The following is a 27,650-nucleotide window of genomic DNA, read 5'->3' on the forward strand; positions in this document are numbered from 1 at the left end:
GAGTTTCACTGTTTTAGCAGCATTTTCTTTAAAGTAAATCTTTTATTTCTAAAGATTTTATGTGGCCCTCTATGTTACTAGGCAGGTTTTTTGATGGTGTTTCTCCCTCTACTAGACATTTCAACTATTTTTGGGACTTTCATGCTATGGGACTCTCAAGTTTATGACCAAATGAACTGCCTGTACTTTATAAACTAAAAAGGCTCTGTTAAACAGTGAAGCTCAGAAAAGCACAAAAGGCACAGTAAGGAAAGCCTGAAAAGACAAAGACAATCCAAGACAAACACATCCAAATCATAAATCACGAAATTAAGCCAAAACAGAGTATAAGGTAAAAAAAATTCCAATAATTCTCAGAAAAAGCACAGTAATCAACAAAACTCACCAAATCCAAAGTGTATTCAGTGAACTGCAAAGGACTGTGGATTGACCCCACATTTACAGGGCCAAGGGTGGTCCCTTGATAGTGATGGGCAAGTGGCCCCACTTCTTAGGGAACCATCCACAAAACACATGGTACAAGATACATAAAAACTAAACGACCAACTAAAGTAACATAAAGAAAAGAATCACAAATTAACAAAACAAACATTAAAGCAGCATTTAAACCCCAGCCATAACATAACAATGACACATTATAATCTTAGGTTAAAATTGTTAAGCGAATCATAGTCTCAGAATTATTATGAAGAATTGACAAGGAGGTGAAAAACTCACAACGGAAACATCAAAAGGAAGGCAGAGGTCGACCCACTAAAACCAACAGGTAATGCAAAAAAAAAAAAAACCAAAGTTTTAATTTTTTAATATATATAATTCACGTGCAACATATTCCATCACCTAATTACTCCACGTGGACATCTCCACTCGGCACTCCAATCTTCATTACGCTTCACTCAGGCCGGCGCGCCTGTTGCCGCCTCCACGACTCATCTGTACCTCTGTCCTCAGTAGGCGGCCACTTACGCTTCAGTCTGGCATTGATTTCAATTGAGCAAGAGATAGTCAAACCTCTTGATTATTCTGAACTTATTCATGAGTTTGCCAGTGCCAAGGTTCGAAAAGTGTCTTTTGTGTGAAATAGATTTCAATATCTGCTGGTAAGTTATTTTATACGAAAATCTGAATATCTCGAAAGTATGAAAACAAGCTTTAAAACCGAATAAAAATGTAAAAACAAAATAATGTGGATCTCATCTTCATAAAATAAAAAAAATATATAAAAAATATAAAAAGCAAAAAAAAAGTGCTTGGCCTAGCTATTTACCTCCACGTGCTGCCTGGTGGAAACAGCAAAAGCTGGCTAAAATGTAGCTTTATCTGTTAATGTATCGTCACTAAAGACATTTATGCGGGCCCACTCCGACCTCCATCACTCATACCCTTCACTCAGGGTCTTGTACGACAGTCTGCGCTGACAGCCTGTAAATATGGCTCCTGTCAGTGTGTTATGGTTACGGTTGTCAGTGTCAGACGGAAATCGTCAAAAAGTGATGGTTGTTGATGCCGGGAAAACGCATTTCTGCAGCTCAGAATGAAGGAAAACGCTTGGCGGCCAGAGCTCTGCCCCAGACTCCCTAGCTGCAGGAGTCGGACCCTGTATCAGTTTGCTTCGGGCCCGGAATTGTCTAGGGCCGGCTCTAGGGATAAGGAGTAGCATGTATGCCTCCATATTTATGGCGTCTTGTCCTGTGACGTTTAAAGAGTGAATAAATTGGTAATGTGACACTAATTGTAGATGAAATGAACATGGATAATAAAGTAAAAAAATAAACCACAAAAACGTACCCCTAAAACACAAGCTATAGCTAAAATTTTGCCATTTCAGAAAATGTTGTGTTCTTTTTTCTTTATAAACATTTCTTTTCTTTTTTGTCGAAGGGGATGAGAGATCTGGGGACTTTAGATGGTACTCTGATATATTTTACCCAACGGGACTCGTGGTGCCCTTTTATTCTAAAGACTTCGGCATTGCAGAAAGCGCCGCAACTCGAAGGATTACGAGTACATCCTGTGACGTCACGCGTGGGCGGCCTCAAGCGCAACAAACAGAAGGCGGGCTGATGTTGGAACGGCTGCAGTAAATTGTGTTCCTCAGTCATGTCTTACCGAAAAGTGGTTGAGCTGAGCGAAAGTGCGAAAGGGGAGCAGACACGGTGAGTGCAGCGAATACACGTCGTCGCAGCAGGCAGGGTGTGAGTTTCGAGGATTTGAAAAGTCCGGCGGAACGAAACAAACAAGTGTCGTGAGCGGAGGGGGATAGCCTACGCGCAGCGGTTCCAGAATAGTTGTCCTTTGTTGCACGTTAAAGTTACAAAATAAGTACGCATTTATCGTTTTTGTAGCGCTTGTATGGTAAACACTTTGAAAGAAGTAAATCATGTCAGTGTCACGCTTCAAATAAAGTCATTCGGTGAGTTGTAGGAAGTTTAACGTTTACACAACGAAATACATTAGTCGGGGGAAAAGGCAGAGCAAAGAAAAAAAGAGTTAAGTTGTCTCAGTTTAGGATGATAATCCAACGTTCTAGACATAAAGATGTATGTCCTGAGCATGGATTTAAATAACAGCTTTAAAGGAGCACTGCAGACGTTAGATGAGACGTGTCGGGGAAAGGTTGTAACAGAAGATGCAATTATCTGGCTCCTGCACAAGACCCGCTCGTTCATGGCCACCCTGTGAGGATTCTACTTTTTTGATTTCTGTTGTGCCATTGCATATTGTCCATGCTCAGGGACTTGCAGTTGGAAGGATGAGTCCATGGTGTCCTGATAAAGGAATATCTGTCTGGTAGACGGCTGTTTGTGTGGTTTAAGGACTGTGGCATTGATGTGGATGTGAGCAGCACTGGAGCACCACTAGGAACAGTCCAGTCTCCATTTCTGTTCACTCTGTCTCTCTCTCTCACGATCTGTCTGTCTATCTATCAATCTAAAAAACCCTAGGTTTTGCTTATTTGGCTGATGCTCTTATCCAAGGACCCTTAAAACATTTGAGATACAACTACAGTAGTTAAATTTCTTTTGTTTTTTGTACTTGGAGCACAGACAGGTGAAGTCACTTGTTCAGAGTCACACAGTGTCAGTAGTGGGATGTGAAGGGACAACCTCCGGGTTTGAAGTTGTGGACGAAAACTCAGACCCGACAGCAGGTGTGGTTATAAAGCAGCTTTATTTTTCAGAGTCCCGGTGAGAAGAGTTTCAGAAAAGCAGACAATCAAATATACATGACAGCGTCGGGGCTCTTCTGAACCCCGTCTGTTGGGTGGGGTCCAGTTTTATACCCCTAGAATGCGTAATTTAATATCATTATAAAATGTAACAGTCAACACTTTATTATACACAATCCTTGAGCCCCTTCAATGTCCCTTTTGCAACTTGATTTCTTGGCCCCTTTTGTTATGGCGTTCAGATGTAAGCTAAGGGACAACGTGATAAGGCAGACTCATGTGTGGAATGCTCAGACCTTGAGTCCTTTGTACAAATATTTTTCTGTTTGCTAAAACAAAGCATGCTGTTACTTGGTTTCGTAAAGCTTACTTCTCAGACATGAATTAGTACAAGGGAACAAAGAGAACATTCGTCTTCCACAAAGTCCAAAGACTTGCCCGCTACACCACACTGCCTGCCTATTGACAAAGCAAATGAGATGGAGTTTAGGAGTCAGGTTTGTTTCTTGGTGTAGAAAGCATTTCTGCATCTTAACATCAACAAAGCTAAGGATCTGCCTGTTGACATTTGCCACACCAAAGAACTTCTATGCCCTATCATTGTTTAGGGAGTGGAGGTGGTGCACTGCTACAAGTACTTGGGGTCTACATCACTTACATGCTGGACTAGTTAAGTAACACAGAGGAACTATAAAGGAATTGGCAGAGCAGACTGTTGGTTCATTTTTTTTTTTCTTTCTCCCCTTTTCTAAGAAGACTGCCCTACTTTGATGTGGGAAGTGGCATCCTTTACACATTCTACAACTCTGCGATGGCCAATGTGGTGTGCTGGACTGATAAGATTTCTTAAATAGAATTGACACCTTTTATTGGCTAATGAAAAAGATTACAATATGCAAGCTTCCCAGGCAACTCGGGCCACTTCTTCAGGAAAGAACCATTAAAAGGTGTCATTTTGCTTGACTTCTCACTACATTCATAATGCCTAACACGGTACAACACCCTAATATTAAAGAGAATTAAAAAGGTAGGCAGTCTAGACCCCCTGGCTGGCTGTAGTAGTGGAGCAGAGAATAAAAACAAAACTGAGTGCCATTCTAGGCAATGCTGCACATCCTCTCTCAGTCACATTAACACCGAGGAGTTGCAGCCAACAAATTATTTAGCAGAAATGTGCCACGAAAAGCTATTAAGTCTCCGTCATGCCTATGGCCATATGCTTCTATAAGACCTCACTGTGAGTGTGACTGCTCTTTTTCTCTTTAGCCAAGTCAAATTTGTCTTTATTTTCAGTCACACTTGTATGTATTTGAGAGGGGTTTGTTTGTCATAAGAGAACATTTTTTTTGAGTATTTGTAAAGCCTGGGGAAAAATAAACTTCTGGTTGTCTATCTAATTGGAGTTAGGATTAGTTTAAATGGCTGCTATGTAAGGCTTTATTGACAAAGCTTTGCGACTGTAGAACATTGGTTTCTCTCCAATGCTTCATACATTTAAGTGCTGTAAACCTACCTAGAGCAAAAAAAAAAAAGATTTCATTGCTTTCATTACATATTTTCTTATGTAGTGCTTGTCACTGGAGTCAGTTTCAGGGAACTGACACAAGCTAACACATACAATTCCATAAATTAAAGCTATGTAATCATATTAAATTTGCATATGCTTTAGGGTTTGGAGACCAGCAAAATACTCACCCGAAAAATGTTTTGTTACTTTCTTTGCCTAAAACATGGTTTTATTTATTTTTAATACAGAGATATTACTCTTGACTGTTACGTTTTCCAACTGTAGCTTCTAATGGCAACATTAAGAGAAAATTATTAAAGGTCCTAAATTTAAAAGTTAAATGTGAATGTTTTATTGTGTGCAGATATACATCCTAATAAAGATATTTGAGAACTGGACATTAAAATAGTCAAGAACATATTGTCCAAAATGTGGAGGAAAAGTTGGATCCACAAATGTTTTGAGATGCCATGTAAAATATAACATCTGTTTGGCAAGAACATTTCAGTTCTAGTGTTGACTTATTTGCATTTTCCAGCAGTTCTTCAAGCATGGAAGGAAGCACCGAAATTGCCAGCGGATCCACAACCAAAAAGACTAAATGTAAGTTGTCTTAAGCTGGATATTCAATATATGTCAGGAGCCTTTAAATTCAGAGCTCAAAATTTATCTCAGCCAAGCATCTTCACACACTACAATTAATTGTGTTATTCAAAATACATTTTACTTGTGGTATATGTTTGTTTTAAATTAAATTGGGTGCTTTATATTCAGGTATTTTTCAAAAATGGAAGGATTCACATATGGTGGTTGTTATAGACACAGGTGTTTCATGTTCTTTATTCATTTTCTTTTCATTTTAGAAATTCATTTGTTAAAAGTAAATCTTGTTAAGTGAAGGGCTCTCTGTTTATTTTCTATATCCCTCTCCCCTTCAGCTTTTCCACTTCACCAGGGTAACTCAATCCTTACCAAAGTATCAATCTTTTTCTCTCCAGTTATCCAGCTTGGTTACTGGGCTAAAACGCCCTTAAAGCTATAGATTTCTCTCTTTGTTTGAGTTTTATTTGGCATCTTCACAGTATTTCTGTTAAAAACAAGGATATGAATATGGCACCAGTGCAAAAGACAAATTGAGGACTGAGATATTAACGTCAAGGTCCCCATTACCAGGCAGTCAAATATTTCTCCTAAACCCCTAGAGCATGGGCGTCGAACTCCAGTCCTGGAGGGCCGCAGTGGCTGCAGGCTTTTATTCTAACCATCTTCTTAATTTGTGACCAGTTTTTGCTGCTAATTAACTTCTTTTGTCTTAATTTCAATTAACTTGACTTGGGTGGGGGGGATGCCTTAGTTGTTTCTTTTTCCTTAATTGGCAGCCAAACAATAATGAGACCAAAAACGAGCTGCCACATGACCAGCTCACCTGTGCCCCTCACACAGTATCTGAAAATAAAGGTGAAGGTCTCATTAAGGTTGATCTCTCAGGTCACCAGAACCTCTTGATGGTGCTCAAAAACAAGTTTAATTAACAGAATGAATGGGATTTTCATTAAAAATCTAGTTGGAGTGAAATTGGTTGGAGTTTGAAGCCCTGATTTAGCTGGTCATCTGTTGGCTTGTTTCTCATTTCTGTTTGGCTGTCATTTAATGAAGAAAACAATCAATTTAGAGCACCGAATCTTTAAAAAGTGGGCTATTAAAATGAAGCTAGAAAGAATTTAATTAGCAGTGAAAACTGGTCACTGATTAGGAAAAGGGTTAGAATGAAAACCTGCAGCCACTGCGGTCCTCCAGGACTGGAGTTTGACATCCCTGCCCTAGAGTATGGAATGTGCTTGGTGGTGTCAGTAGCAGTAATACTGTCACATATATACAGTAGTGAAATTCTTACTTACATGTCCAACCAACGCACAGCCGTCGCCATGATCAGAAAGGTTATCTTAAAATATGTAACTTTGGTGTCCTGCAGGAAGCGTTAGCACTGTGAATGGACCAGGTGTAACCCTGGAAAATTCACTGTGGAAAAACACTTTTTATTTAAGGCACCAAGGCAATCAAATAACCACAACAAAACAATCAAAGTGAAGTGTAAAATTATGAATCTGCTAATTTTAAATGATCATTCAACAAACAGTCCACATCAGGCTTTACTGGAAGGCTAGGAAATTTAATATTATCAGTGTGAATGCTGCTATAGTGGGAGGAACATTCAGTAGTGCTCTCTCTTTTTTAGCTGAGCAGCTCTTGGGTGTGTTGTTTGTTATCTTGCCCAGGTGCTATGAGAGCATGCAGAGAAGTCTGGAGGATGAAAAGGTATGGAAGACCACAATTCAAAAACTTTAGGGTTAAGCAGGTCAGCTGTTGTGGGGTCCTTGAATGCCAGGTGTGGCTGTATCTTGAAGATGTCCTTTCTTTCATACAATAAACCAAAGGGGGGGAACCTAATGGTCCGACAACACAGTGGTGCTGTACAAGAAGGGCCAAAGCAAACTGTACTTGCTAAAGAAGCATCTCTGGGGGTCTTTTCTGCCCACTGCTATCGGGCAATTCAGTGCTTCCACCTGATGTACTGTCCTGTCAGTCTTTATCTTTGTTTTTTATGTTTTTGCTGTGATATGCATCTGAATTTCCCCTTGGGATTAATGAAGTTTATCTAATCTACTTCTTTATCTTTTAGCTTCTCTTGCAGTTGCAAGAAATCTCTGTTCATGAACAACTTTCTTGGCGTTTCTTCTGCCAAAAACCAAGAGTACTGTATATGTTTTTAAGTGAGTGATGCATTATAATAATGAAAACAAAAAGCAAGAACATAAAATGGAAATGCAAGCAATTTATAATGTGTATAAATGAAATGCTTGCATTGTATATTAGAGAATAGTGTATTGAAATTTGTGAGTGCGAACTTATTGAATACAGAGACTTATTAAAAAAAACACAAACCAGCTTACCAGGTGTACTCCTCATCCCTCCACTTTAGTCCTATATATCTTTATTGCTGAATGTGGAGCACACTATTTGTATCTAGTATAGTTTTACCTGTTCAGAAATACCAATCTGTACTGAGAAATGATTGTCACAGCAAATTGAAAATACGATGTAAACATTTAGATTATGTGCCAGTGCTTTTACAATTGGACTGTATTGGAGCAGTAAACTGTTTTGATTGGCTACTTTTGATTTTTGGCAGTGGAGGCGCACAAGGAAAGAAGAGAAGGCTACTTGAAGCTTTTAGGTTGAAGTTTTTAAAAAACCCTTTTCTTAGAATTCTTAATGCAGGCATTTTACAGTTCCAGTTTGGGCCTTATAAGAACAGGAAAGACATCCATTTTGCTGGTGTGTCAACTACAGTAGTCTGCAGCATTTTTGGGGGTACAATAAATGGCATTAACACGGCATGTGATGTTAATTTCACTAAATCAACTTTGTTTTTTCTCATTGTTACATGTAGGGTTGATTTGAGATGTTTTCCACCCTGTTCCATAAGTATTTCTTTGAGTGCTGTCTTTGTTTTTTAACTAGTTTGTTTATTAAAGCACACTGCTGTAATAGATTATACTCCTAGTTAATTGAGTGTTTTACTTTTTCTGTTACTCTAAAGAAAGTGTTAATGTATTACAACTCTTTTTGTTAGTAACTTGTAAAATTATGTATTCATTCCCATATATATTACCCTGCAACAGTGCTGCGGTGATAAGTGGATCGAGTGTCCCGAGTTTGAATCCTGTGCCTGGGTGTTGTCTGTTTGCAGTCTGTACTTTCTCCACTAGTCTGCTTGGGCTTCCTCCCATATCCCTAAAGATGTACAGTACCATACATGTTACTTGAAGATTCTAAACTGGCTGAGCATGCGAATGACTGTGTACATGCATTGGATGTTTGATGGACTGTCCCCTTGTCCAGCATTGTGTACTGCTTTGTGTCTTATCACACCAGGATAGATTGTCAACCACTACAACTCTCTAATTGAATTAATAGGATTGAGAATTTTATTCTTCTGCTTCACATTTGCATGAATGTCTTAGATTATTCTCAAGCTGGATGCAACTTTTCTAAGTTGTAAATTTTTTTGTTTTAATAAACTCATATGCTAAGTATCCTAAGAAGAAATGTTTCACTTAGTTGTATTTGCAAATGTGTAGTTTTCATAAAGGCTTCACCATGAAGTATATTTTGAGAGTAATCAAAGTGAATATTAAGCAAGCTCTGTAAAACTAATCAGTTGCTGATAGTGTAATGCATACTGTAGATCTTTTTCTTTTGGACAAGTAAAGTAAAACATTCCTTGGTACTATTGGGTGTATGTGGTAAATATAAAAATAATACAACAGAAGCAGCATGTTTATTTGAAGTGAAAACACAATGGCAGGTAATAATTATCCTCCGCTATATAATGAAAACCAGCAGCCATCGTGATCCTCCACTAATCGGGAGATTTAAGCTATGCTCAGAATGTGCTATTGTATTTTAGTTATTGAGTTTTAAACGTAGGCTACATTGTAGAAAATTATTCATTTGTTAATTTTTTTTTTTAACTTTCAGATCCAAGAAAAGTGGTCCAGTCACGTTACATGCAAGCTTTAGAAAAGAAGCCAGTGGTCAAGGTAGTAAATGCAATGTCATTTGAAAGATTTGCCTTTAGTTTAAGTGTTGTGACTTCATTACATGTCATATTGTTACTCGTGGCTGAAGAATCATTTTGTGTACCGATTCACTTTTTGGTGGGTGACCTTAAGTGTGGAAATAAGAAAGGGGGTTGTCTCCAAATTATGCTTAAAATTAAAATATTTTAACGGTTATTGCTTGGAAGTGTTCCTTTTGATGTGTGTAAATTATGTTTTTTATTTTTCGTCCAAAACTAGAAAATGTTTCTTAGATGTCTGCTACGCAAGCATTAATTATGATAACAGTAAATTGGAGGCCATTAGATGGCTGTGTACGTATTTCTGCTCTACTGTGTGCCATTACTTAAGTACCCAATTGTAGTTGTTGTTCAACAATGTTATATGTAAATTGAGACCACAATTACAATTGAGTGCTTAATTATAGCATTACACTGTATTACCCAGTAAGTACAAGGTAATAACACCTACAATAGTTACTCTGTAGTTATGTAGGTAATTACATGGTAAAAATACAGCATAATTATGGATGCCCATAATCTTTATTTAGTTCCTCAAATCACATGTTCACTGTTTTAAAGGGCCAGTAAATATGTGTTAATGATGTTTACTTTTGAGTGCTTGATTAACATTTACCACATAGTATCAATGTTAATGTGCCTCCAGTGGCTGCATTGAGAAGGAGGGCGCCATATCTGCATGTAGCACTCTTGAAATGTAAGGTTTTGGGGTTTGATAATTAGTTACATTGAACATTCGTTTTTTTGCCAGCTCAACTTGTGGTTTGCTGAACACAATCACAATTGAATGAAATTTTTTTTTGTTTCATTTTATTTTGGTCAACTGCTGTCCAATTGTGCGAGAGAAAACGGCACTGTTGGTGAATCATGTGTTAAGACTGATCTGATTGACCAGTAATTGTGCAGGCTGTCTTATGTCAACTTGTTATGTATATGTGTGTTTATTTTTATGCTGTCTTTTTGCCAGCAGAAATAGTAAAATGTGGCACAGTATCACTGTGTAATGCACAGTATTTTCTGTAGTTAGAATCATGGTGTAATAGTTTTGGTCTGAACTAGAGTGCAACTTGTGTGTGTACAGCTACCTAAGCAAACCAGATTCTGGGGCAATTGCTCCAGAGTTGAAAAAAACTGCTCCAAATTTTACTAGGTGTAAAAATGCCTTTAGTGTGTGTTTTATCAAACTGTACCTTGCTAATACTGGCATTACTTGGTGTAGTGAACTTCAACCCTTATGGTATCTACACCCAATTTTAATTATTTATGTTCATTGACAACCACTTTGTTTCCTTCCCTCCAAAGTCAAACAATGAGCGTGGGGTTTCTCCCTTGGTCAAAGGAGTATAATTGAATATGGGAAATAAACTTAAATTGTAGAGCAGAGTGGGCATCTTCCTTTGAAACAAGTTGAATTGGAAATGGGTGAAAAAGCGTCAAACAGCTCTGTCAAATGCTTCAGTGAAACGTCAATTGCTGAAACGGCTTTTTTCTTTTGTTCAAGTGCTTTTGAACCAAAGACACTGGTTGAGCAATACTGACTTCGTGCATAACTAACTGTAGCCTGGCTTATTTTGTCTGGACTATTTGCAAAGATGACCTTGATGGGCAAGAATCAGTATAATCTAACATTTACTTTTGTTTTCTTCCGATAGAATTTAGCAATGAATCAGACCATCAGCACTAAATCCCAAGAGAGAAAAAGAACTTTGGAAGCTTCAGTGAGGAGATCGATGGCACCTGGAAAGCTCCACAGTTCTTTCAGTGAGTTCAGGTTTAATTTTCTTTCTTCTGTACTAATGATGATCTGCATTAGGAATATCAAATTATGACAAAAATGGTGATTAACTTCATTTTGATTGGTAATATTTATTGCAGTTAACAGAGATTGTGAATTTCAGCCATCCGTCTCAATTTTGGATTTTATTTATTTATTTTATATAAACCTGCTTAATTTAGCTAAAGGCTCACAACAGGATGGCGTGTATCCTGACAATATCGAGCACAAAACCGAAACCAACAGGGTGGCATTCAGTCAGAGAGCAATTCTTTTAGTGACCTTCGTAAATGTGACTGTACTATATATAGATCAGCTTGTCAGTGCATTGCAGTACGGTGATATTGTTTAAATAAAGGAACGGAGCATGCTTTCTAGTGCACTTTCTGCAAAAAGAAACAAACTTTTTTTTGTTCTCATTTTCTTTCACTGTGTTTTACTCGTGATTACAAGTTGCTGCTTTAGATTTGGATTCTCTTTTTAGTTATAACACAATAAAAATTGCAGTTCATTGGGATTTCCTTGCGATTTATTGAATAAAACTTTTTGTGTCAGCTGATGCCTAATTTATGAACATTTCTCTTTTTACACCATAGAGATCTATAGAAGTGCGTTGATCATGGAAAAGGAGCTGTATAAATAAAACGTATCCTCCTTAATCGTGCAGCCTACAATGATGTTCCTATCACTAATAGTTCTTAATAAAGCATGAGCAGTGTCTCTTTGTTTCTACTTCATATCCATGGTTGTGCAACACCTAGAAATGCAGACAATATCTTATTCATGTAGTAAGAGCTGTTCTATCTGGTGATGTAAAAGCAAATAGTTCTGGAGAAAATGGCAAACGGGCATTATTTTCAGTACAACCCTCGTGTATATACCATATGTAATCAAAAGCACGTTACTCATATTGCTCTTTATAGTTGCACTTTAGGTGATTGAATTTGTCTGCCCACCAGTCTTCAAACTGGTTTATTCTAGTTCTGGACTTGGGGTGTTGGAGCCTGTCCTGACCGCAATATCAGCAAGACAGAAACCAACATTTGATGTGGTGCTAGTACACCTTTGTGAATGCAGCCTAGGGGCCAGTTTATAGTCTGCAGTTAACCTGATCTGTATGTCTCCAGACATTTGAAGAAAAAGTGAAAATGAATGTAGACGGTGTACAGAATCTGTTTCTTTTAAAATCAAAATAGTTTAAACTTTGCAGAAGTATGTCAACAAACATTACTGGGGTCCTTTAGACCAACAACAATACACATGCATAATACCTCACTGTGACTGCCATGTCAGAGATTTTCTTTCTTTTGAATTTTCTTCATTTTTAGATATTCTGCTGTGTGTTCAGATATATATGTATGTGTATATACATGTATATGTGTGCATCCTAAAATTCATTGTAAAGGGAACAGAAGACTATCTGTTTTACTAATGACCACACAGAATTATGAAATTGCAGAACTAATGTAGAAAAACAGATCTGTAACATAGCAAACTAAAACTATGGCAGGTAGTGTCTAGAGATAATGTGCAATAAAACAGAACAGCTATTTTGTGTGTGTGTGTTTAATTCTTTTTTTATATATAAAGACATTAGCTGAACAGACTACATTTTTTTTTCACTTTGTGGATGGTCTGAAGAAAACACAATTCCCAAGTCGTGTAATGTGCATGTCCTTACACTTCATTAAATGCACATCTTCATGCAAATAGCTTCAATGATATTATTAAGAACATTTGGTTTGTATTTTTTTAAGTTCATGGTGATTTACATAAGTGAACAGTGAATTTTGTTGTCTCTTTAAAAATAGCTTACTTTCTTATAAGTATTCCATCTTACATTTTCAATACGCTGCACATTTTTTTCTTGAAGCAAACGTTTTCTTTTTAGACAGAATGTTACAGTTTAGGGACCATGTACTTTATAACAAGAAACAAGCATTTTTGATATGACTTGTGTGCTCTGAAATTAAATGTATTAATTATGGTCTGCTGCAATTAACTAATCACAGAGGGTACAATTGCTGTAATCATCACTCATTTTTATATATGGTCATGTTCAGAGTGACACTAAATGACGTTAATAAGCAGTTTTTTTTTTTAAATTTTATTCTTGCTACACGTTAAACCTAAAACGTATTTTTAATAAAACTTAATAAAAAAAAAAGCATCTTCCTCCGAGCTGCCCTGGCAGTGCGAAGTGGGGACGCCATGTGTGAGACTGAGGAGGCACCTCTGGCTACGGGGCTCTTGATGGCTTTTATTGATATGAGAGTTGAGTTTCAAGGCAGTCTTCTTTCAGCTGATCCTGCATTTCTCCGACTGCTGGTTGTAAGAAAGTAATTTTTATTCTTCTTAGAAAATGAAAGCACAGAATTTTTCTCCACATATGAAAAAAAATATTTAAATGTGGAGCTCTGACCTGTAAGGCATGTCACAGGAGACCGAAAGAAAAAATCTGATCCTAGCAGTTTAAAAAGCATAATGTAGCTAAAGTAACTCTTACGAAAAAGAAATAGGTCTCCTGGTAGACAACACACGTGCAGCGGGTGGAAAGTTCTTCATTCGCTTGAAATGCGTAGAGGTCTTTATATCTCAGCTACTTCTTTTACATTTCACTGAGCACCAATTCAAAATCTTAGTGAGGTTTGTGTGTTCATTTATTTTAGCAATTTGTTGTATATTATATGAAGCCTACAATAGTAATATGAGTTGGAGTAGTTTGTAAAATTAGTAAATGTTGTGATTTTTATTAGAAAGTACAGCTACACAATGGGGATAACATTAGTGTAAATTTCCTTCATTGTTATTTCTAGCTTAATGTACACAGCTAGTTTAACCACACCCAAATTTTACTTGCTTGTATATTTTATGTTTTTATTTTCTTGTTTTTTCAAAGTTTCACCTCTACAGTCCAGTATTGCAGAGTCTGGTCTACTAGAAGAACATTTTGCACGTCCTGAACTTGATATATCTTCTGTTAGAGGTAACACTCTTTTTTAAAAAACTAATTACCGGTATTTGGCTGAAATTATTGTTGAAATTTATAGAAACTGATTTAAAATGGACATTTTAATACTAAACATCAAAAAAAAAAATACGAGGAAAAACCTATTAACAGCTTGCTATGTTATTCATACCTTAAAATATTTTTGGTCACACTTCAGTCCTAAATGCAGTCTTTCTAGATAGTCATTGTGCTTTTTGTGTTTTTTTTTTGTGCTAGAGTGCACTGCTCAGTTCCCTGACCTGCCAGACTCCAAAGAAGCGATTGACAGGCAGACACTTCTATTAGCCTACGTAACTGCCAAGGTGAGTGTTCAGGCATTTCGTGACATGTTGGCAAAAACAAGCAGCATAAACAAGTTAAGGTGATTTCTGCAAGAGCAGCTGTATCAGAACAATGTGGACTGAATTTTCCTGAACCGCTTCCAGCAATTTTACATACACCAGGAATATTTGAGAACTTCAAGAAGAAAAGAAACCATTTAGAGCTCTTTTGTGTTTGGCTGACTCTGAGGTTTTCAGTTACATCCTTGGCTACTACTCTTTTTCTGTAGTCTTATTTATAATGGAGTCCAACTAATGCCTTTAAAAAATTTTTTTTCCCAACAAGCCACCTATATGATGTCAGGGAAGAGGAATAGATTGGTTGATTTTTATTAATTACTTATTATCTTTCCTTTTGGCATTGCCAATAATTCATGAGACCTAATTGGTAAGGGCCCCACTTTAATTTTTTTAGCTTATGATAATTACTTATATATTGATATGCAAGACATATAACCCAGACAAACTTCTAACCCAGAGGAGACTGTTCTTTGCAGCAAGTGAATGGTATCTTGTTTCCAGTTTAGTCTATCTTCTAAAAGCTAGAAACCTAATAAAGCAGGTCTTTGGCAGGCTGCTTACTATTTATTTACAGTTTTAATTTGTCTTGGCACAGATACATAAGTTGGGCATCTAATGTTGTGTGGACTTGCTTTGTTTTTGCTCACGGTAGAACTTTGCTTGCAGTGGAATACATTTCTTTTTGCCACATCACAGTGTGTTTTGTATTGTGATGTAGTCTTCCTCAGCTCATTTTGAGTGTTTTGTGTCTACAAAGGTGAAAAGCGTAGCTCTTTCAGTTATAACAGTTTATGGACTGAGGTATTTCCAGATTCAGTTCAGCCACTAGCATAGAGCCAGTACTTGGAAAAACTAATCTTAAAACAGATGATGCCTGGACATTGAGAGGGGTTTCAAAGTTTTACCATCTCCAAAAGCTCTAAGCAGAGAAGCTTTCAGAATCCAAAGATACAAACTGTTTTTGGTTTCATGGTGAGAATGGGTAAGGTTCCTGGCTTAAGATTTTGAGGAGATGCATATGCCTAAACATACTCGCAAGCAAGGAGAGTGTGTTGAGCAGATGGACAGAGTACTTTGAGAGGCTGTTGAATGAGATAGAGAGAAGGTTGGATGATGTGGAGATGGTGAATCAGGAAGCGCAACAGATAAGCAAGGACTACTATGAAGAGGATGAGAAATGGAAAGGCTGTTGGTTCAGATGACATACCTGTGGAGTCATGGAGGTGTTTCGGAGAGATGGCAGTGGAGTTTTTAACCAGATTGTTTAGTGGAATCTTGGAAAGTGAGAGGATGCCTGAGGAGTAGAGAAAAAGTGTACTGGTGCTGATATTTAAGAATAAGGGGGATGTGCAGAGCTGTAGTAGCTATAGGGGGATAATATTGATGAGACACAAGATGAAGTTATGGTTAAGTTAAGAAGTGAGGTGGTGATTACTGATCAGCAGTGTGGTTTCTGAGGGTATTGAAGTAGAAGTACAGGGAAAGCCAGAAGGAGTTGCATTGCGTCTTTGTGGATTTAGAGAAAGCATATGACAGGGTGCCTTAAGAGGAGTGGTGGTATTGTATGAGGAGGTTGGGAGTGGCAGAGAAGTATGTGGGAGTGGTACAGGATACAGTATGTGTGAGGGAAGTGTGACACTGGCGAGGTCTGCTGTAGGAGTGATGGATGCATTCAAGGTGGAGGTGGGATTACAACAGAGATCGGCTCTGAGCCCTTTCTTATTTGCAATGGTGATGGACAGGTTGACAGACGAGATTAGACAGGAGTCCCCGTTGGCTATGATGTTTGCTGATGACATTGTGATCTGTAGTGATAGCCAGGAGCAGGTTGAGGAGATCCTGGAGAGGAATGAAGGTCAGTAGGAACAAGATAGAATACATGTGTGTAAATGAGGGGGAGGTCACAGGAATCGGGAGGGTGCAGGGAGTAGAGTTGGGGAAGATGGATGAGTGTAAATGATTGGGATCAACAGTACAGAGTAACAATGATTGTGGAAGAGAGGTGAAAAAGAGACTGCAGGATGGGTGGAATTGGTGGAGAAGTGTGTCAGGAGTGATTTGTGACAGACCGGTATCCGCAAGAGTGAAAGGGAAGGTCTGCAGGACGCTAGTGAGACCAGCTGTGTTATATGGGTTGGAGATGGTGGCCCTGACTAAAAAAAACAGGAGACAGAGTTGGAGGTGGCAGAGTTAAAGATGCTAAGATTTACATTGGGTGTGGCGAGAGTGTATAGGATTAGAAATGAGTACATTGGTGGTCAGCTCAGGTAGGTTGGATGGTTGGGAGACAATGTCAGAGAGGCGAGATTGCGTTGATTTGGAGATGCTGGATATATTAGGGAAAAGGATGCTAAGGATGGAACTGCCTGGTAAGAGGAAAACCGGAAGGCCTAAGAGGAGGTTTATAGATGACAGAAGACATGCAGGGGCTGAGTGTAACAGAGCAAGACAAGGATACTAAATTTTGTACATTTCCAAATACAAGTCAAAGCCAGTTCAGAGGTGCATGATTTTGGCACTTTAGAGTTAACAAGTGTTCAGCTTACAGTTACAAGCTTAATTTGACTGTGCTGTCAGGAGCCTTTTGCCTTGGAAAGGTCTGCAGAGATGTAGGCTCATCTTTAATCAATGCCTCTGGTTGTTGGATGAAATTCAGAAAGTAAGATGACCAAATGGTTGAGCTGCAAAACAGTTTGGCAGTTTAAATATGCGTCCCTCTGGCATCCATTTAACAGAGTTCAATCCGGCTTTCTGCAACTCTCAAGTCTCTTCCTTTAACATAAAAGAGCTTGGGTGCAACTTAAAGCTTAACACAATGGGGCATTGCCCCTCTGTGTATTGGATTGCCCCAATTACTCCCCTAGATTTCCACAGACCTTACAGTGTGACTTAATTCAAGCAAAAATCATCTTAATCTCTACAGTTGTTGACCTGCTGTTCATTTTCAGTTCACTTGCACTGAATGTTTCATTTTGCTCCCATTTCATACTTGTGAAAAAATGTTATCCAGATGTATCCGGAACTCTTTAGGTGAGGTGACGCTGGCGCACACAAGTTGCTGCCGCTCCTCCCTGTTAACACTTTTTGCAAAATTCGCCTTAATTCTACACTTTCTCACGCTTGTTTTATTTCTTTTATTGTACGTATAGTTTGTGGATGCAGCCGACTTGAATTACATGGATTTGGCTTAATATTTACAGATATTATGGACTCTACTTTGACTGGGAACAGCTGAGTCTGTGGATCGCGGGACGAGACCTACGAACATTTCTTTGTACCTGGCGATCTATGACCTCGGGATGATCTGTCTCCGCGATTATATTCGCTATAACCCGATTAATTTTACAGTACTGTACGACTGGGATCTGATCTGATGCTCATACTAACCTGGCTTATGGCTCCGGGGCGATCACGCATGAAATTACCAAGCGTTACTGTTTGTGGCTGTGTATTGGAACCTGCAAATCCTGCTACCTCCTCCTGCTATGCTTTCTGCTGCTTTGCTATCGCCGTTCATCTCATCTACTCCAAATGGTTTTGCTATGCTGTGTTGCTTCTCCACTGCTTTTCAGATAAGTATTGCCAAGTATCATGCTAAAATACTCTCATGACAAACTCCTTCTTATTAAACAGTTTGTCCAGAGCAAATGGTCTGATTGGAACATCCTAAAAGACGCCGGTATTTTGCTGCGCCCGAAATACATACATTGCTGGTCAGGTCAGGCCGCCACCGCCGGGCTGCGAATGAAAAGACAACCGGCAGCATTTGCACAGGAATAAGCCTTCCTTCTCATGGCCCTGGAAATACAAGTGTCAGTGTGCCAAATTTACATTGTGTGGAAATAAACCCTGATCACAGCTCTGTGCAAAAAGATGCCTCATTAACTAATATTGCTCTGTTTAACTCTAGATCTCTTAATGGCAAAGCATTGGTGCTGTCAGAACTCATCACTGACTCCAAACTTGATATACTGTGTTTAACGGAGACTTGGCAAAAACCAAACGAATTGACGTCTCTCACGGAGGCGACTCCACCTGGTTTCACTTTCCATACAGAACCTCGCAGCTCTAGACAAGGAGGTGGGCTAGCGGTAATTATCAGAGCAGACTTAAATATCAAACGAATCCCAATTGACTGTCCACTGTCTTTTGAGTGCCTGGCTCTTAAACTAATAACGGAAACAGGTCCTGTCTCACTCATTGTTCTTTATCGTCCCCCAAAATACAATGCATCCTTCTTATCTGATCTGATTGAACTTTTAACCCACCTAAGCTCTCACTCCCAGAGAATTATCCTCCTTGGTGATTTCAACATCCATATTGACATTACTACATCTAAACTGAAAAATGAATTCCTATCCTTACTGGACTGTTTTGACTTGACACAACATGTTGATTTTCCCACCCACTCTGGTGGTCATATATTGGATCTGATCTGCACTTCTGGACTATCTGTTGCCAATATTTACAGCACTGATTTGGGACTCTCTGACCATAAAGCAGTATTTTTTACTGTCTCACTGCCTTTACCTCCTCTTACCTGTAAACGACAAATTTCTTACAGAAACCTTAAAATATCTGTCCCTCTATCCTTTCTGGATCCATTTCTGATCTTTTACTGTCTGCACCTATTCCGTCAACACTAGATAGTCTTGTTGACCACTATAACTCAGCCCTTCATTCAGCATTAGATAAAACAGCTCCTTTAAAACATAAGGAGGTTTCCTTTAAGCGCTCAGCTCCTTGGTATAACTCAGAATTGAGATCTATGAAAGCAGCTGGCTGACGCCTTGAGACAACGTACGTAAAACTGGCCTCACCGTGCACATCCAGGCTTTCTCTGACCACCAAAGAGCTTACAGAGAAGCACTAACTGCTGCTAAGAACACCCACTATGGCAGAATAATAGAAAGTGGCCATGATAACCCAAGGGTTTTGTTTTCTGTAGTTAATAAACTACTCAACCTGCATCTGGCCCAACTACCTCTCTAAGTCTGTGAGGATTTCCTCCACTTTTTCTGTAACAAAATTAAAGATCTAAATAATTCAACTAACATAAATACATCATCTGTTTATATCTCTCCCTGTTTTCCCACTCCATCCAGCTCCTTCTCTAAGTTCTCACCAGTCACATCTGCGTTTGTTAATGACCTGCTTTGTAAGATGAGGCCAACTACTTGTATACTGGACCCCATCCCCAGCACACTACTTAAATCCTGCCTTCATGCCATAATCCCGACTGTTACAACAATAATAAACTCATCCCTTGACACTGGCTCTGTGCCACTCACTTTTAAAATCGCTTCTGTAACCCCAATGTTAAAAAAGTCTGGTCTTGATGCTGACAATCTTAACAATTTCTGGCCTATTTCCCACTTACCTTTCCTGTCAAAAGTTCCTGAGCGTGTTGTTTCCCAGCTCACCAATTACTTAACATCTAATAATTTGATGGAACCCTTTCAGTCTGGTTTCAGGGCGCGCGACAGAGCTGTGAAACTGCTCTGCTAAGGGTAACCAACGATCTGCTTATGTCAGCAGACTCTGGACAAACCAGCATATTAATTCTATTAGACCTCAGTTCAGCATTTGACACAGTTAGACAATGACATTCTACTGTACAGAATGGAGAACATGCTGGGTATCTCTGGCACTGCCCTCCAGTGGTTCAAGTCCTATCTGACTGATAGGCAAGAGTTTGTTAGTCTTGGCAACAGCAGATCCAGCTCAGCGCCAGTCACACAAGGAGTTCCTCAGGGCTCTGTCCTCGGCCCTCTTCTCTTCTGTATTTATATGCTTCCCTTGACCATATTATTCATTGCTATGGACTGGGCTATCATTTTTATGCAGATGATACTCAACTCTACTTCAATGTTAAAAGTGGAACTTCATCAGAGCTTTCTCAGCTCACAACCTGCCTTAGTGAAATTAAAACCTGGATGGAGCAGAACTCTTTAAAATTAAACTGCAACAAAACTGAACTCCTGCAAATTGGGACTAAAATGCAACTTAATAAAATGAGCTCCTTCCCAGTCCATCTTGGTGGTGATCTCATCAGACCTGCCTCTACTGTAAAGAATCTTGGTGTCATTTTTGATTCCTCCCTTTCTTATTCCATTCACATAAATCACATTAAGAAACCTTCTTACTTTCACCTCCGTAACATATCTCGTGTTCGCTCCTTCCTCTCTTTTCTAATGCTGAGAAACTTCTCCATGCTTTTATCACATCCTGCATCGATTATTGTAACTTGCTGCTGGCAGGTGCCCCTTCTAATCTTATATCACAGCTCCAGCTTATTCAAAACTCAGCTGCAAGAGTCCTTACTTGGCCAGCAGCAGCGGCATCACACCCATCCTGCTCCATCTTCACTGGCTCCCTGAGTCTTACAGAATCGAATATAAAATCCTACTAATAACCTACAGAGCCTTAAATAACCTGCCAAACTACATCAGTGATCTTCTCCATCACTATGTGCCTGCCCGCGCACTAAGGTCCTCTGATTCTGGCCATCTTGTTGTGCCCCACACTAATCTTCACTCCATGGGTGACAGACAGGGCCTTCAGCTGTATAGCAGCACTCTGGAATGACCTACCGAAATTAATCAGGTCAGCTGACTCCATAAATTCTTTTAAAAAACAACTCAAAACTCATCTGTTCAGGAAGGCTTTTAGCTCTTCTTGACTTCATTCCCCGTCTCTCAGTTTTACCTCTCTGTCAAGATGCTCATGTAACCTGTGTGTGTGTGTGTGTGTGCTAGACCATCAATTCTGTTGTCTGTTAGGCTTTCTCTGAATTTACTGTCTTAATCTTCTTTATTTATTTATTTGCTTTGTACTATGCTATATACTGTATACCCTGCCGTTCTTTCTTATATTCTGTAAGTGCCTTGAGCATGGGAAAGGCGCTATATAAATAAAATATATTATTATTTTTAGGAAGTCAAATAAAATGTAAAGTTATATTGTTAAAACAAATATAAATGATGGCACCTTTATATACACCAGTGAGGCAGCAACTGGAGAGCTGTGTGCAGTTCTTATTGCCATGTTACAATTAAAGGACATAGCAGCTTTAGTAGGTATGCAGAGAAAAGCAACCAAGTGCATCCCAGAACAAAAGGGTGGTCGACTCAGGAAGTTCAACCTCTTCAGTCTTTAAAAGAGGAGACGATGTTAGAAAGTAATTCAGGCCTTCACAATTCACAAAGGCACTGATAAAACTGAGCCAGCAGTTAAGTAGTGAATTATATACTCAAGGTTATCAAGTGGAAGTTAAGTGAACATACATGAAAAATTGATGGTGAAGCTACTGCAAAGGGATGTATTATTCCTTTTGTAGATTTGCACATTTATTTTTCTTGATTTAAAGGCACTATGTTTTCTTACCACCAACCACCATCTACTACCATTTTGTTGTTGCTGGGTATGTGACTCACAAGTCAAGAAGGTAGTGCACAGGACATGGTGCCCAAGTTTTAGATTAAAATCTAAAACACTGAAAAGTTGATATGTTTTAGTTGGGAAAGGGAATATTTACTTGTTTTTTCAGTTTGAATTCTGGTTCGCGTTTTGATTTTTGTTTGCTGTTATTTAGTCGTACACCTTTTGACCATTCCTTTGTTTTAGCCCACTCTGTGCTGACATCCTTTTTTTTACATGCCCCTTTTCAGGACTACCAAACACCTCAGTTTAATACTGGTGTATTAAAACAAACTACAGAGATATGCTTTTGAAGTAGATACCTTGACTTGACAAAATTTATAAAGATAGATAGAATACCTCAATACCTTGGGATTAATAAAGTATCTAACAACGTAGACATAGCAAACCAAATGAGACCATCATCTTATGCTCTCTGAAAAGAGAGAAGAATCTGCCCAGCAATTGTGCAGTAAGTTAGGTGTCGTCTCCTAAATAGGATCATTTCATTTTAGTATGTTTGCTGATTCATTAGCATTCTGAAATCATATAATTCTTAATTAAGTTAAAGCAGGTGAATAAAAGAAAGTAATGGATTATCCCCTTTGATTTATTTAAATTATGACGTGTTAGTTAATTGTGGAATTCTGTTAACAAAAAAAAAAAGTTGACTAACATGCATTTCCTGAATTCACACGCGGTCACTAAAACAAACAATTACTACAATTTGCAGCAAGAATAAGCAGCTGATATTAATAACATGGCTGAAACAAAAAACAGTCACTGTTGGCTACTTGAAGAGCATGGCTGGAAACTCTGGGACCGTGTCTTAGCCAAGAGAATAAGTTAGTTTTGCTAAAACGTTTTAAGCATTATGGTGCAATTTTTGATTTCCATCATCCTTGTGCAGTGGTTTCATTCGCTTTTCTGGTTTAAACACATTTTCGTCTTAGGTTTTTGTGCACTCCTGTACATTTTATATTTAAGCTTAAAAATGTAGGCCGTGCAATGCTAGAAGATGTACACAGAAGAGCAAAGAGCAGCCTCCTGGGACTAAAGGAAAGCCCCACATAAACGGGCTTAGGGAATGAAAACTCCTTAGTTAGGCAGCATGGGGACCTAATCTGGCCTTCAAATTTCTAAAAGGGCATTGCTTAAATTGAGCCCTCGGGTTTCTGGAATTACATACTCGTGAACATCTAGTGGAAGTAAAAAGGAAGAGCTTTACAGTTTCGAAGTCATGAAGCACATCTTCACAATAAGGCTTGGAAGCCTGGAAGAATTTGGCTGGTTGAAGTGGAGACTTGACAGCATTGTAAAATATTTACTTGAGATCTGAGAATGCTTTTGCTAATCGAAGGAGCTTGATGGGCTGATTATATTCCTACCATTTGTGAAACTTTTTTTTTTTTACTTAATGGTCAACAACCATTAAATATGTTAAACTGAAATTGGGCTCGTATAAAATGGTTTAAATACACAGTTTATTTCAAGTATTACACGATCTTAACCTGATGAATCCGCCATTAATTAATTTCTATTTTTAACTTCTGGCATGGTGGACCAGCAACTAAGTGCTATTGCCTAGTACTCGAATTCTAGTCCAGTTCTTGGCTTGAGTGCTTAATCTGTGGAATGTTCATGTCCTGCCAATGCTGGCTCAAATGTCCTCCCAACAGTTACTGTTTCTTTCAACAAATCAAAGATATGCCATTAAGTTAATTAGATGATTCTAGCTTTGGATTGTAGCCGTGTGCTTATGGCAATGTGTGAGTGTGCCATGAGATGGACTGGTGCTTTGCCTAGCGTTTGTTCCTGCCTTTGTTCCCAACAGTACTAAGATATCCAGGATTAGAAAATGGATGAATGTTTTGAAGAGGAATTACATGTAAACATCCAAAGCAGATTTAAAAAAATATATTAATTTCCTCCTCCATTTTATACTTGCAGGTGTTGAATTAAAAGTAATGATTTTTTTTTTCTCAATACGTATTTGTCTTTAAGATGGAAAGCAACACAAACAAGTTGCGGGATGAAGCTGAGACCAATTTGTTAATTGTGATGGATGAAGAGGAGAAACTGAGGAAGAAAGTGCAAGAACAGAAGCGGCAACTTCTTCTGTGGGAAAAAGGGAAAGAGCTGGACAGTCTGCTAGACGTACAGGTTGAGTGAGCTTTGGTTATTTCTTTGAATAACGGGTTAAGAAAAATATTTGGTAATAAGTGTATTATGATTCAAAAAATGTCATGAAGTGTAATGATCTGTTTTGAAAAACTTGTATAGTAATTAATATTCAAGGAATATTAATCTACTACAGTATATAAAAAAAAAAAATAAAATCTGTGTGTCCAGTCTGTCTGAGCAAACTGATTGGTCACTTTGGCTTTGGTGACACAAAGAAAGAAGTAGTGTGTGTATGAGCAACACAGAGAGAGTACTGAAACCAGACCGGAAATAAAGGCGCCTCGAACGTAATGAAAGAGTATGAGACACAAGCTTTACAGAATGCATTTGAGAGAGGGAGTGCCGGTCGGTTAACAGCCGTTCATATGGACAAATACAGAAGAAAGGCCCTGAATGTGCACACAGTGCAAGCGATAACATATATTTTTTTTTTTTTGACAGATACTGTGGCTAGTACTTTAATATTAAACTTCAGTAGTATCAAAATGTGGTAGTGACCATAAATTCTACATTTGCTTGAAGTCTTTTAGGTATTTGATATTTTTATTCAGCATGGGAAAGTGTCCAGCATTTGGTACTTTTACAGTGTGCCGTTGTTTTGTGTTGATTTTCACATCTGAATGGCTCTGAACGTTTAGACTGATAAACCAACTCGTTTTTCCTGAGATGTACCTTTTCTGATGGAAGTGTATTCAATCCCCAGTGCTTGCTTCATTGGCCTGCATTTGTCCCTGGTTTGCTCTCTGTTAAGAGACTGGAATACTTGAAGCACAGTTTCAAAAATGTAATGATGAAAGAGCATCCATAATGAGTATTGATGACTAAAAGACTGTGTTTGTGTTGTATGTAACTCAGACATAGATTAATATTTTATGAAAAGTGTAACAAATCTGCTTCATGATAGATCACTTAGTGTGATATAATAAATACAAACCTGAATCTGTAGGCTTTGACTGGGTTATAATCATACAGAATAAGTCCGGAGTACAATACATCTGTCTTTAACTTGCAGGAGCTGTGGGAGCCATGTCAGATTTCATTTCACTACTGAAAAATAGTAAAATCAGTACCACATTTTGACACCGTTTCAGCTGCAAATGCAACGTTTAGTGAACCAGGGCATTATTTTATAGATAGCTCATGCAAGAAATTCCTCCACTTTTACCTTCTGTAGCTTTATGCAGCTTTTAACTTAATCAATCACTGGTGCAACAATGGTATATTCATCATGATTCATTTATTTAGTGTCTAGCTGAATATTTCACTGTTAAGTATTTGCCATGTGTGCTTTAACACCTTTGACACTGCTGCACATTTGCATGAATGGTTAGAAGTACACATTTAACTCTCATGGTTTTTCATTCTAGATAGAAGCTCTAAAACCTATAGCAGAGTTTGCTGGGAAGTTTACAAATGAATACAGAACATTTGCTACAGCCCTGGACACCACGCGGCATGAGCTGCCAGTGAAGAACATACATATGCAACGTGATGCACATACATTTCTTGGTAATGGATTTTTTAGATTATTATTGATTAGAACATTTAAATGAGAACGGGCAATACAGCCCAACAAAATTTCACCAGTCCTAGTAACATAATTTTTCCAAAATGACATCAGGTTGAGTTTTGAAGGCCGCTAAAGGCCTGCTGTCTACCACACTACTTGGTAATTTATTTCATATGTCTAATGGTCCTCTGTATGGGGGGGGGGAGGGGGATTGGGGGAACCATTTTGTAACATTTGTGCAAGATTTACCCTCAAGTTTCTATCTTTGTTCCTGTGTTTAATAAATTTTAAAATAGCAGCCTGGGATTCACGTCATAATTTTAAAAACTCAACTTTTAAAAGTCATGTCACCTCTTAACCCATTTCTTTTGCTTAAACTGAGATGGCTCAGCTCTTTTAATTGTTCCTCATAACTCATCCCCTGCATTCCTGAAAATAGCCTAGTCACTCTTCTCTGGAATTTTGAGTGCTGCTGTATGTTTTGTAATAATGGAGGTCAAAACTGAACTCTGTACTCCAGTGGAGGCCTCACCATTGTGTTGTACAACTTAAGTATTACCTGCTTTGACTTGTGCTGTATAACCTAACCTCCTGTTAAGAATGTTGATCACTTCGGTTAACTGTCTGAAGGCAGATGGTAGTGAGCCCACTATAAATAACTCCCACGTCCTTCTCATTGGGGGTACTTTCAAGTTTCAGACCTCCCATTATATTTTAATCTAACATGTATATTTCCCACATGTAATACTTTTCATTTACAAACATTACATTTAGGTCTGTATTTTTGCTGTCCAAGCCCCTCTATAATGACCTGGCTGATTCTGGATTACCTGCCTTTTCCATCTTCTTTGATATTAGATAAACCTGGCACTTGTTGACTATGAGCGAAAGCAAGTATTTCATTGGGAAAAGCTTTATTTTAAATTGTGGCTACTTCATCTTATGATTCTGTTCATTTGTTTGCTTTTTTTCCTTTCTGTCCCCACACAGATGAAATTGAAAGCTGTCTGACAGAAACTGTGAAACTCCTGGAACTGAATCCTGAGCGATCAGAAAAAAATGCTGAAGCCAACCAACTACTAAAAAGTATTCAAGATTCTGCTGTGCAGGTGGACCTGGAAGTTCGAAGGTCAGTGGATCTGAGAAAGCAGGCGGTACACATACACCTCACCATTCACAGGGAAGCCATTTACAGGCAATGGTTAACCTGACTTGCTTGTCTTTTTCGGTGGGGGGGTTTTATGGATGGATTCTGAGAATGACCAAACTGCACACAAGCGATGCCCAAATAGGGGATTTGATCCCAGGATATCAGAGCTGTGAGGCATCAGTGCGTACTGCTCTGCCACTGTGCCACTGCTTCAAGTGCAGCATTGTACATTTCCCCCGACCCCAACTAATTACATACAGTACTTTATTTTGTTGCCAGTTAAATTGATTTGCTCAGTCACTATGTGGGGATCAACAAGGACACTTGCTTGATATGTAAAATTCCGTAGCATAAATATTTAATGTCTGCATACAGATTGTTTCAATATTGTTTATTACACAACGTCCTTTACAAAGAATCAAGCACAATTTAAAAGCAAAAAGCACATGGACTTGAAAGCGTAACAAAATGATCTGACAGTAGTGGAGTTTTTTCCTTAATTTTTTTAACCATATTTATCTTTCATACATAAGTTTTTTTTAATCCAACTCAGGGGTGTGAGGGTCTTGGGCCTGTCCTGGCAGCACTTGGCAAAAGGTGGTAAGAAACCCTTGGTTAATTCATCACAGGACATGCAGGTAAAAACAAATGCACACTCCCACACTCGTGTTGGAAGCCAGTTTAGTGTTGCTAATTAAATTAACCTAGAAATGTTTGGAAAGTAGAAGGAAAACAGGAATACCAAGAGGAAAGGCCTTGCGGACATGGCAGAACATACAGTACAAAATCGGCATGGACAGTGAATGGGTGCACATTTCAGTAACATCCCAGGATGCTACTGTCCCTTTTATTATTGATTCATGTCAAATTGCAAGCAGACATGTGTCTTTTGGAGACCGTGAATTTGCTTTGCTTAATCAAGAGATTCAACTGATTTGGTAAAA

At 38.5% G+C, this 27,650-nt stretch overlaps 1 protein-coding gene across 4 annotated transcripts in view; it reads left to right on the forward strand.

Moving 5' to 3' along the window:
* Nucleotides 1-926: 926 nt before the first annotated feature.
* haus8 (HAUS augmin like complex subunit 8) overlaps nt 927-27,650 on the forward strand; it is a 32,674-nt gene continuing 5,950 nt past the window's right edge. Inside the window, exons 1-9 of one of the 4 annotated variants that reach the window (XM_039766828.1) lie at nt 927-1,100; nt 5,215-5,279; nt 9,219-9,280; nt 10,971-11,079; nt 13,992-14,078; nt 14,319-14,404; nt 23,867-24,025; nt 25,414-25,555; nt 26,547-26,685. In XM_039766828.1, the coding sequence (XP_039622762.1) occupies nt 1,036-1,100; nt 5,215-5,279; nt 9,219-9,280; nt 10,971-11,079; nt 13,992-14,078; nt 14,319-14,404; nt 23,867-24,025; nt 25,414-25,555; nt 26,547-26,685 (914 nt within the window). In that variant the 5' untranslated portion in view covers nt 927-1,035. Of the gene's footprint in view, nt 1,101-1,994; nt 2,157-5,214; nt 5,280-9,218; nt 9,281-10,970; nt 11,080-13,991; nt 14,079-14,318; nt 14,405-23,866; nt 24,026-25,413; nt 25,556-26,546; nt 26,686-27,650 lie in introns of those variants that run through there. The other 3 variants (XM_039766829.1, XM_039766831.1, XM_039766830.1) reach the window with 3 other exon arrangements.

Source organism: Polypterus senegalus, chromosome 10, assembly GCF_016835505.1.
Source record: "Polypterus senegalus isolate Bchr_013 chromosome 10, ASM1683550v1, whole genome shotgun sequence".
Classification (NCBI taxonomy): domain Eukaryota; kingdom Metazoa; phylum Chordata; class Cladistia; order Polypteriformes; family Polypteridae; genus Polypterus; species Polypterus senegalus.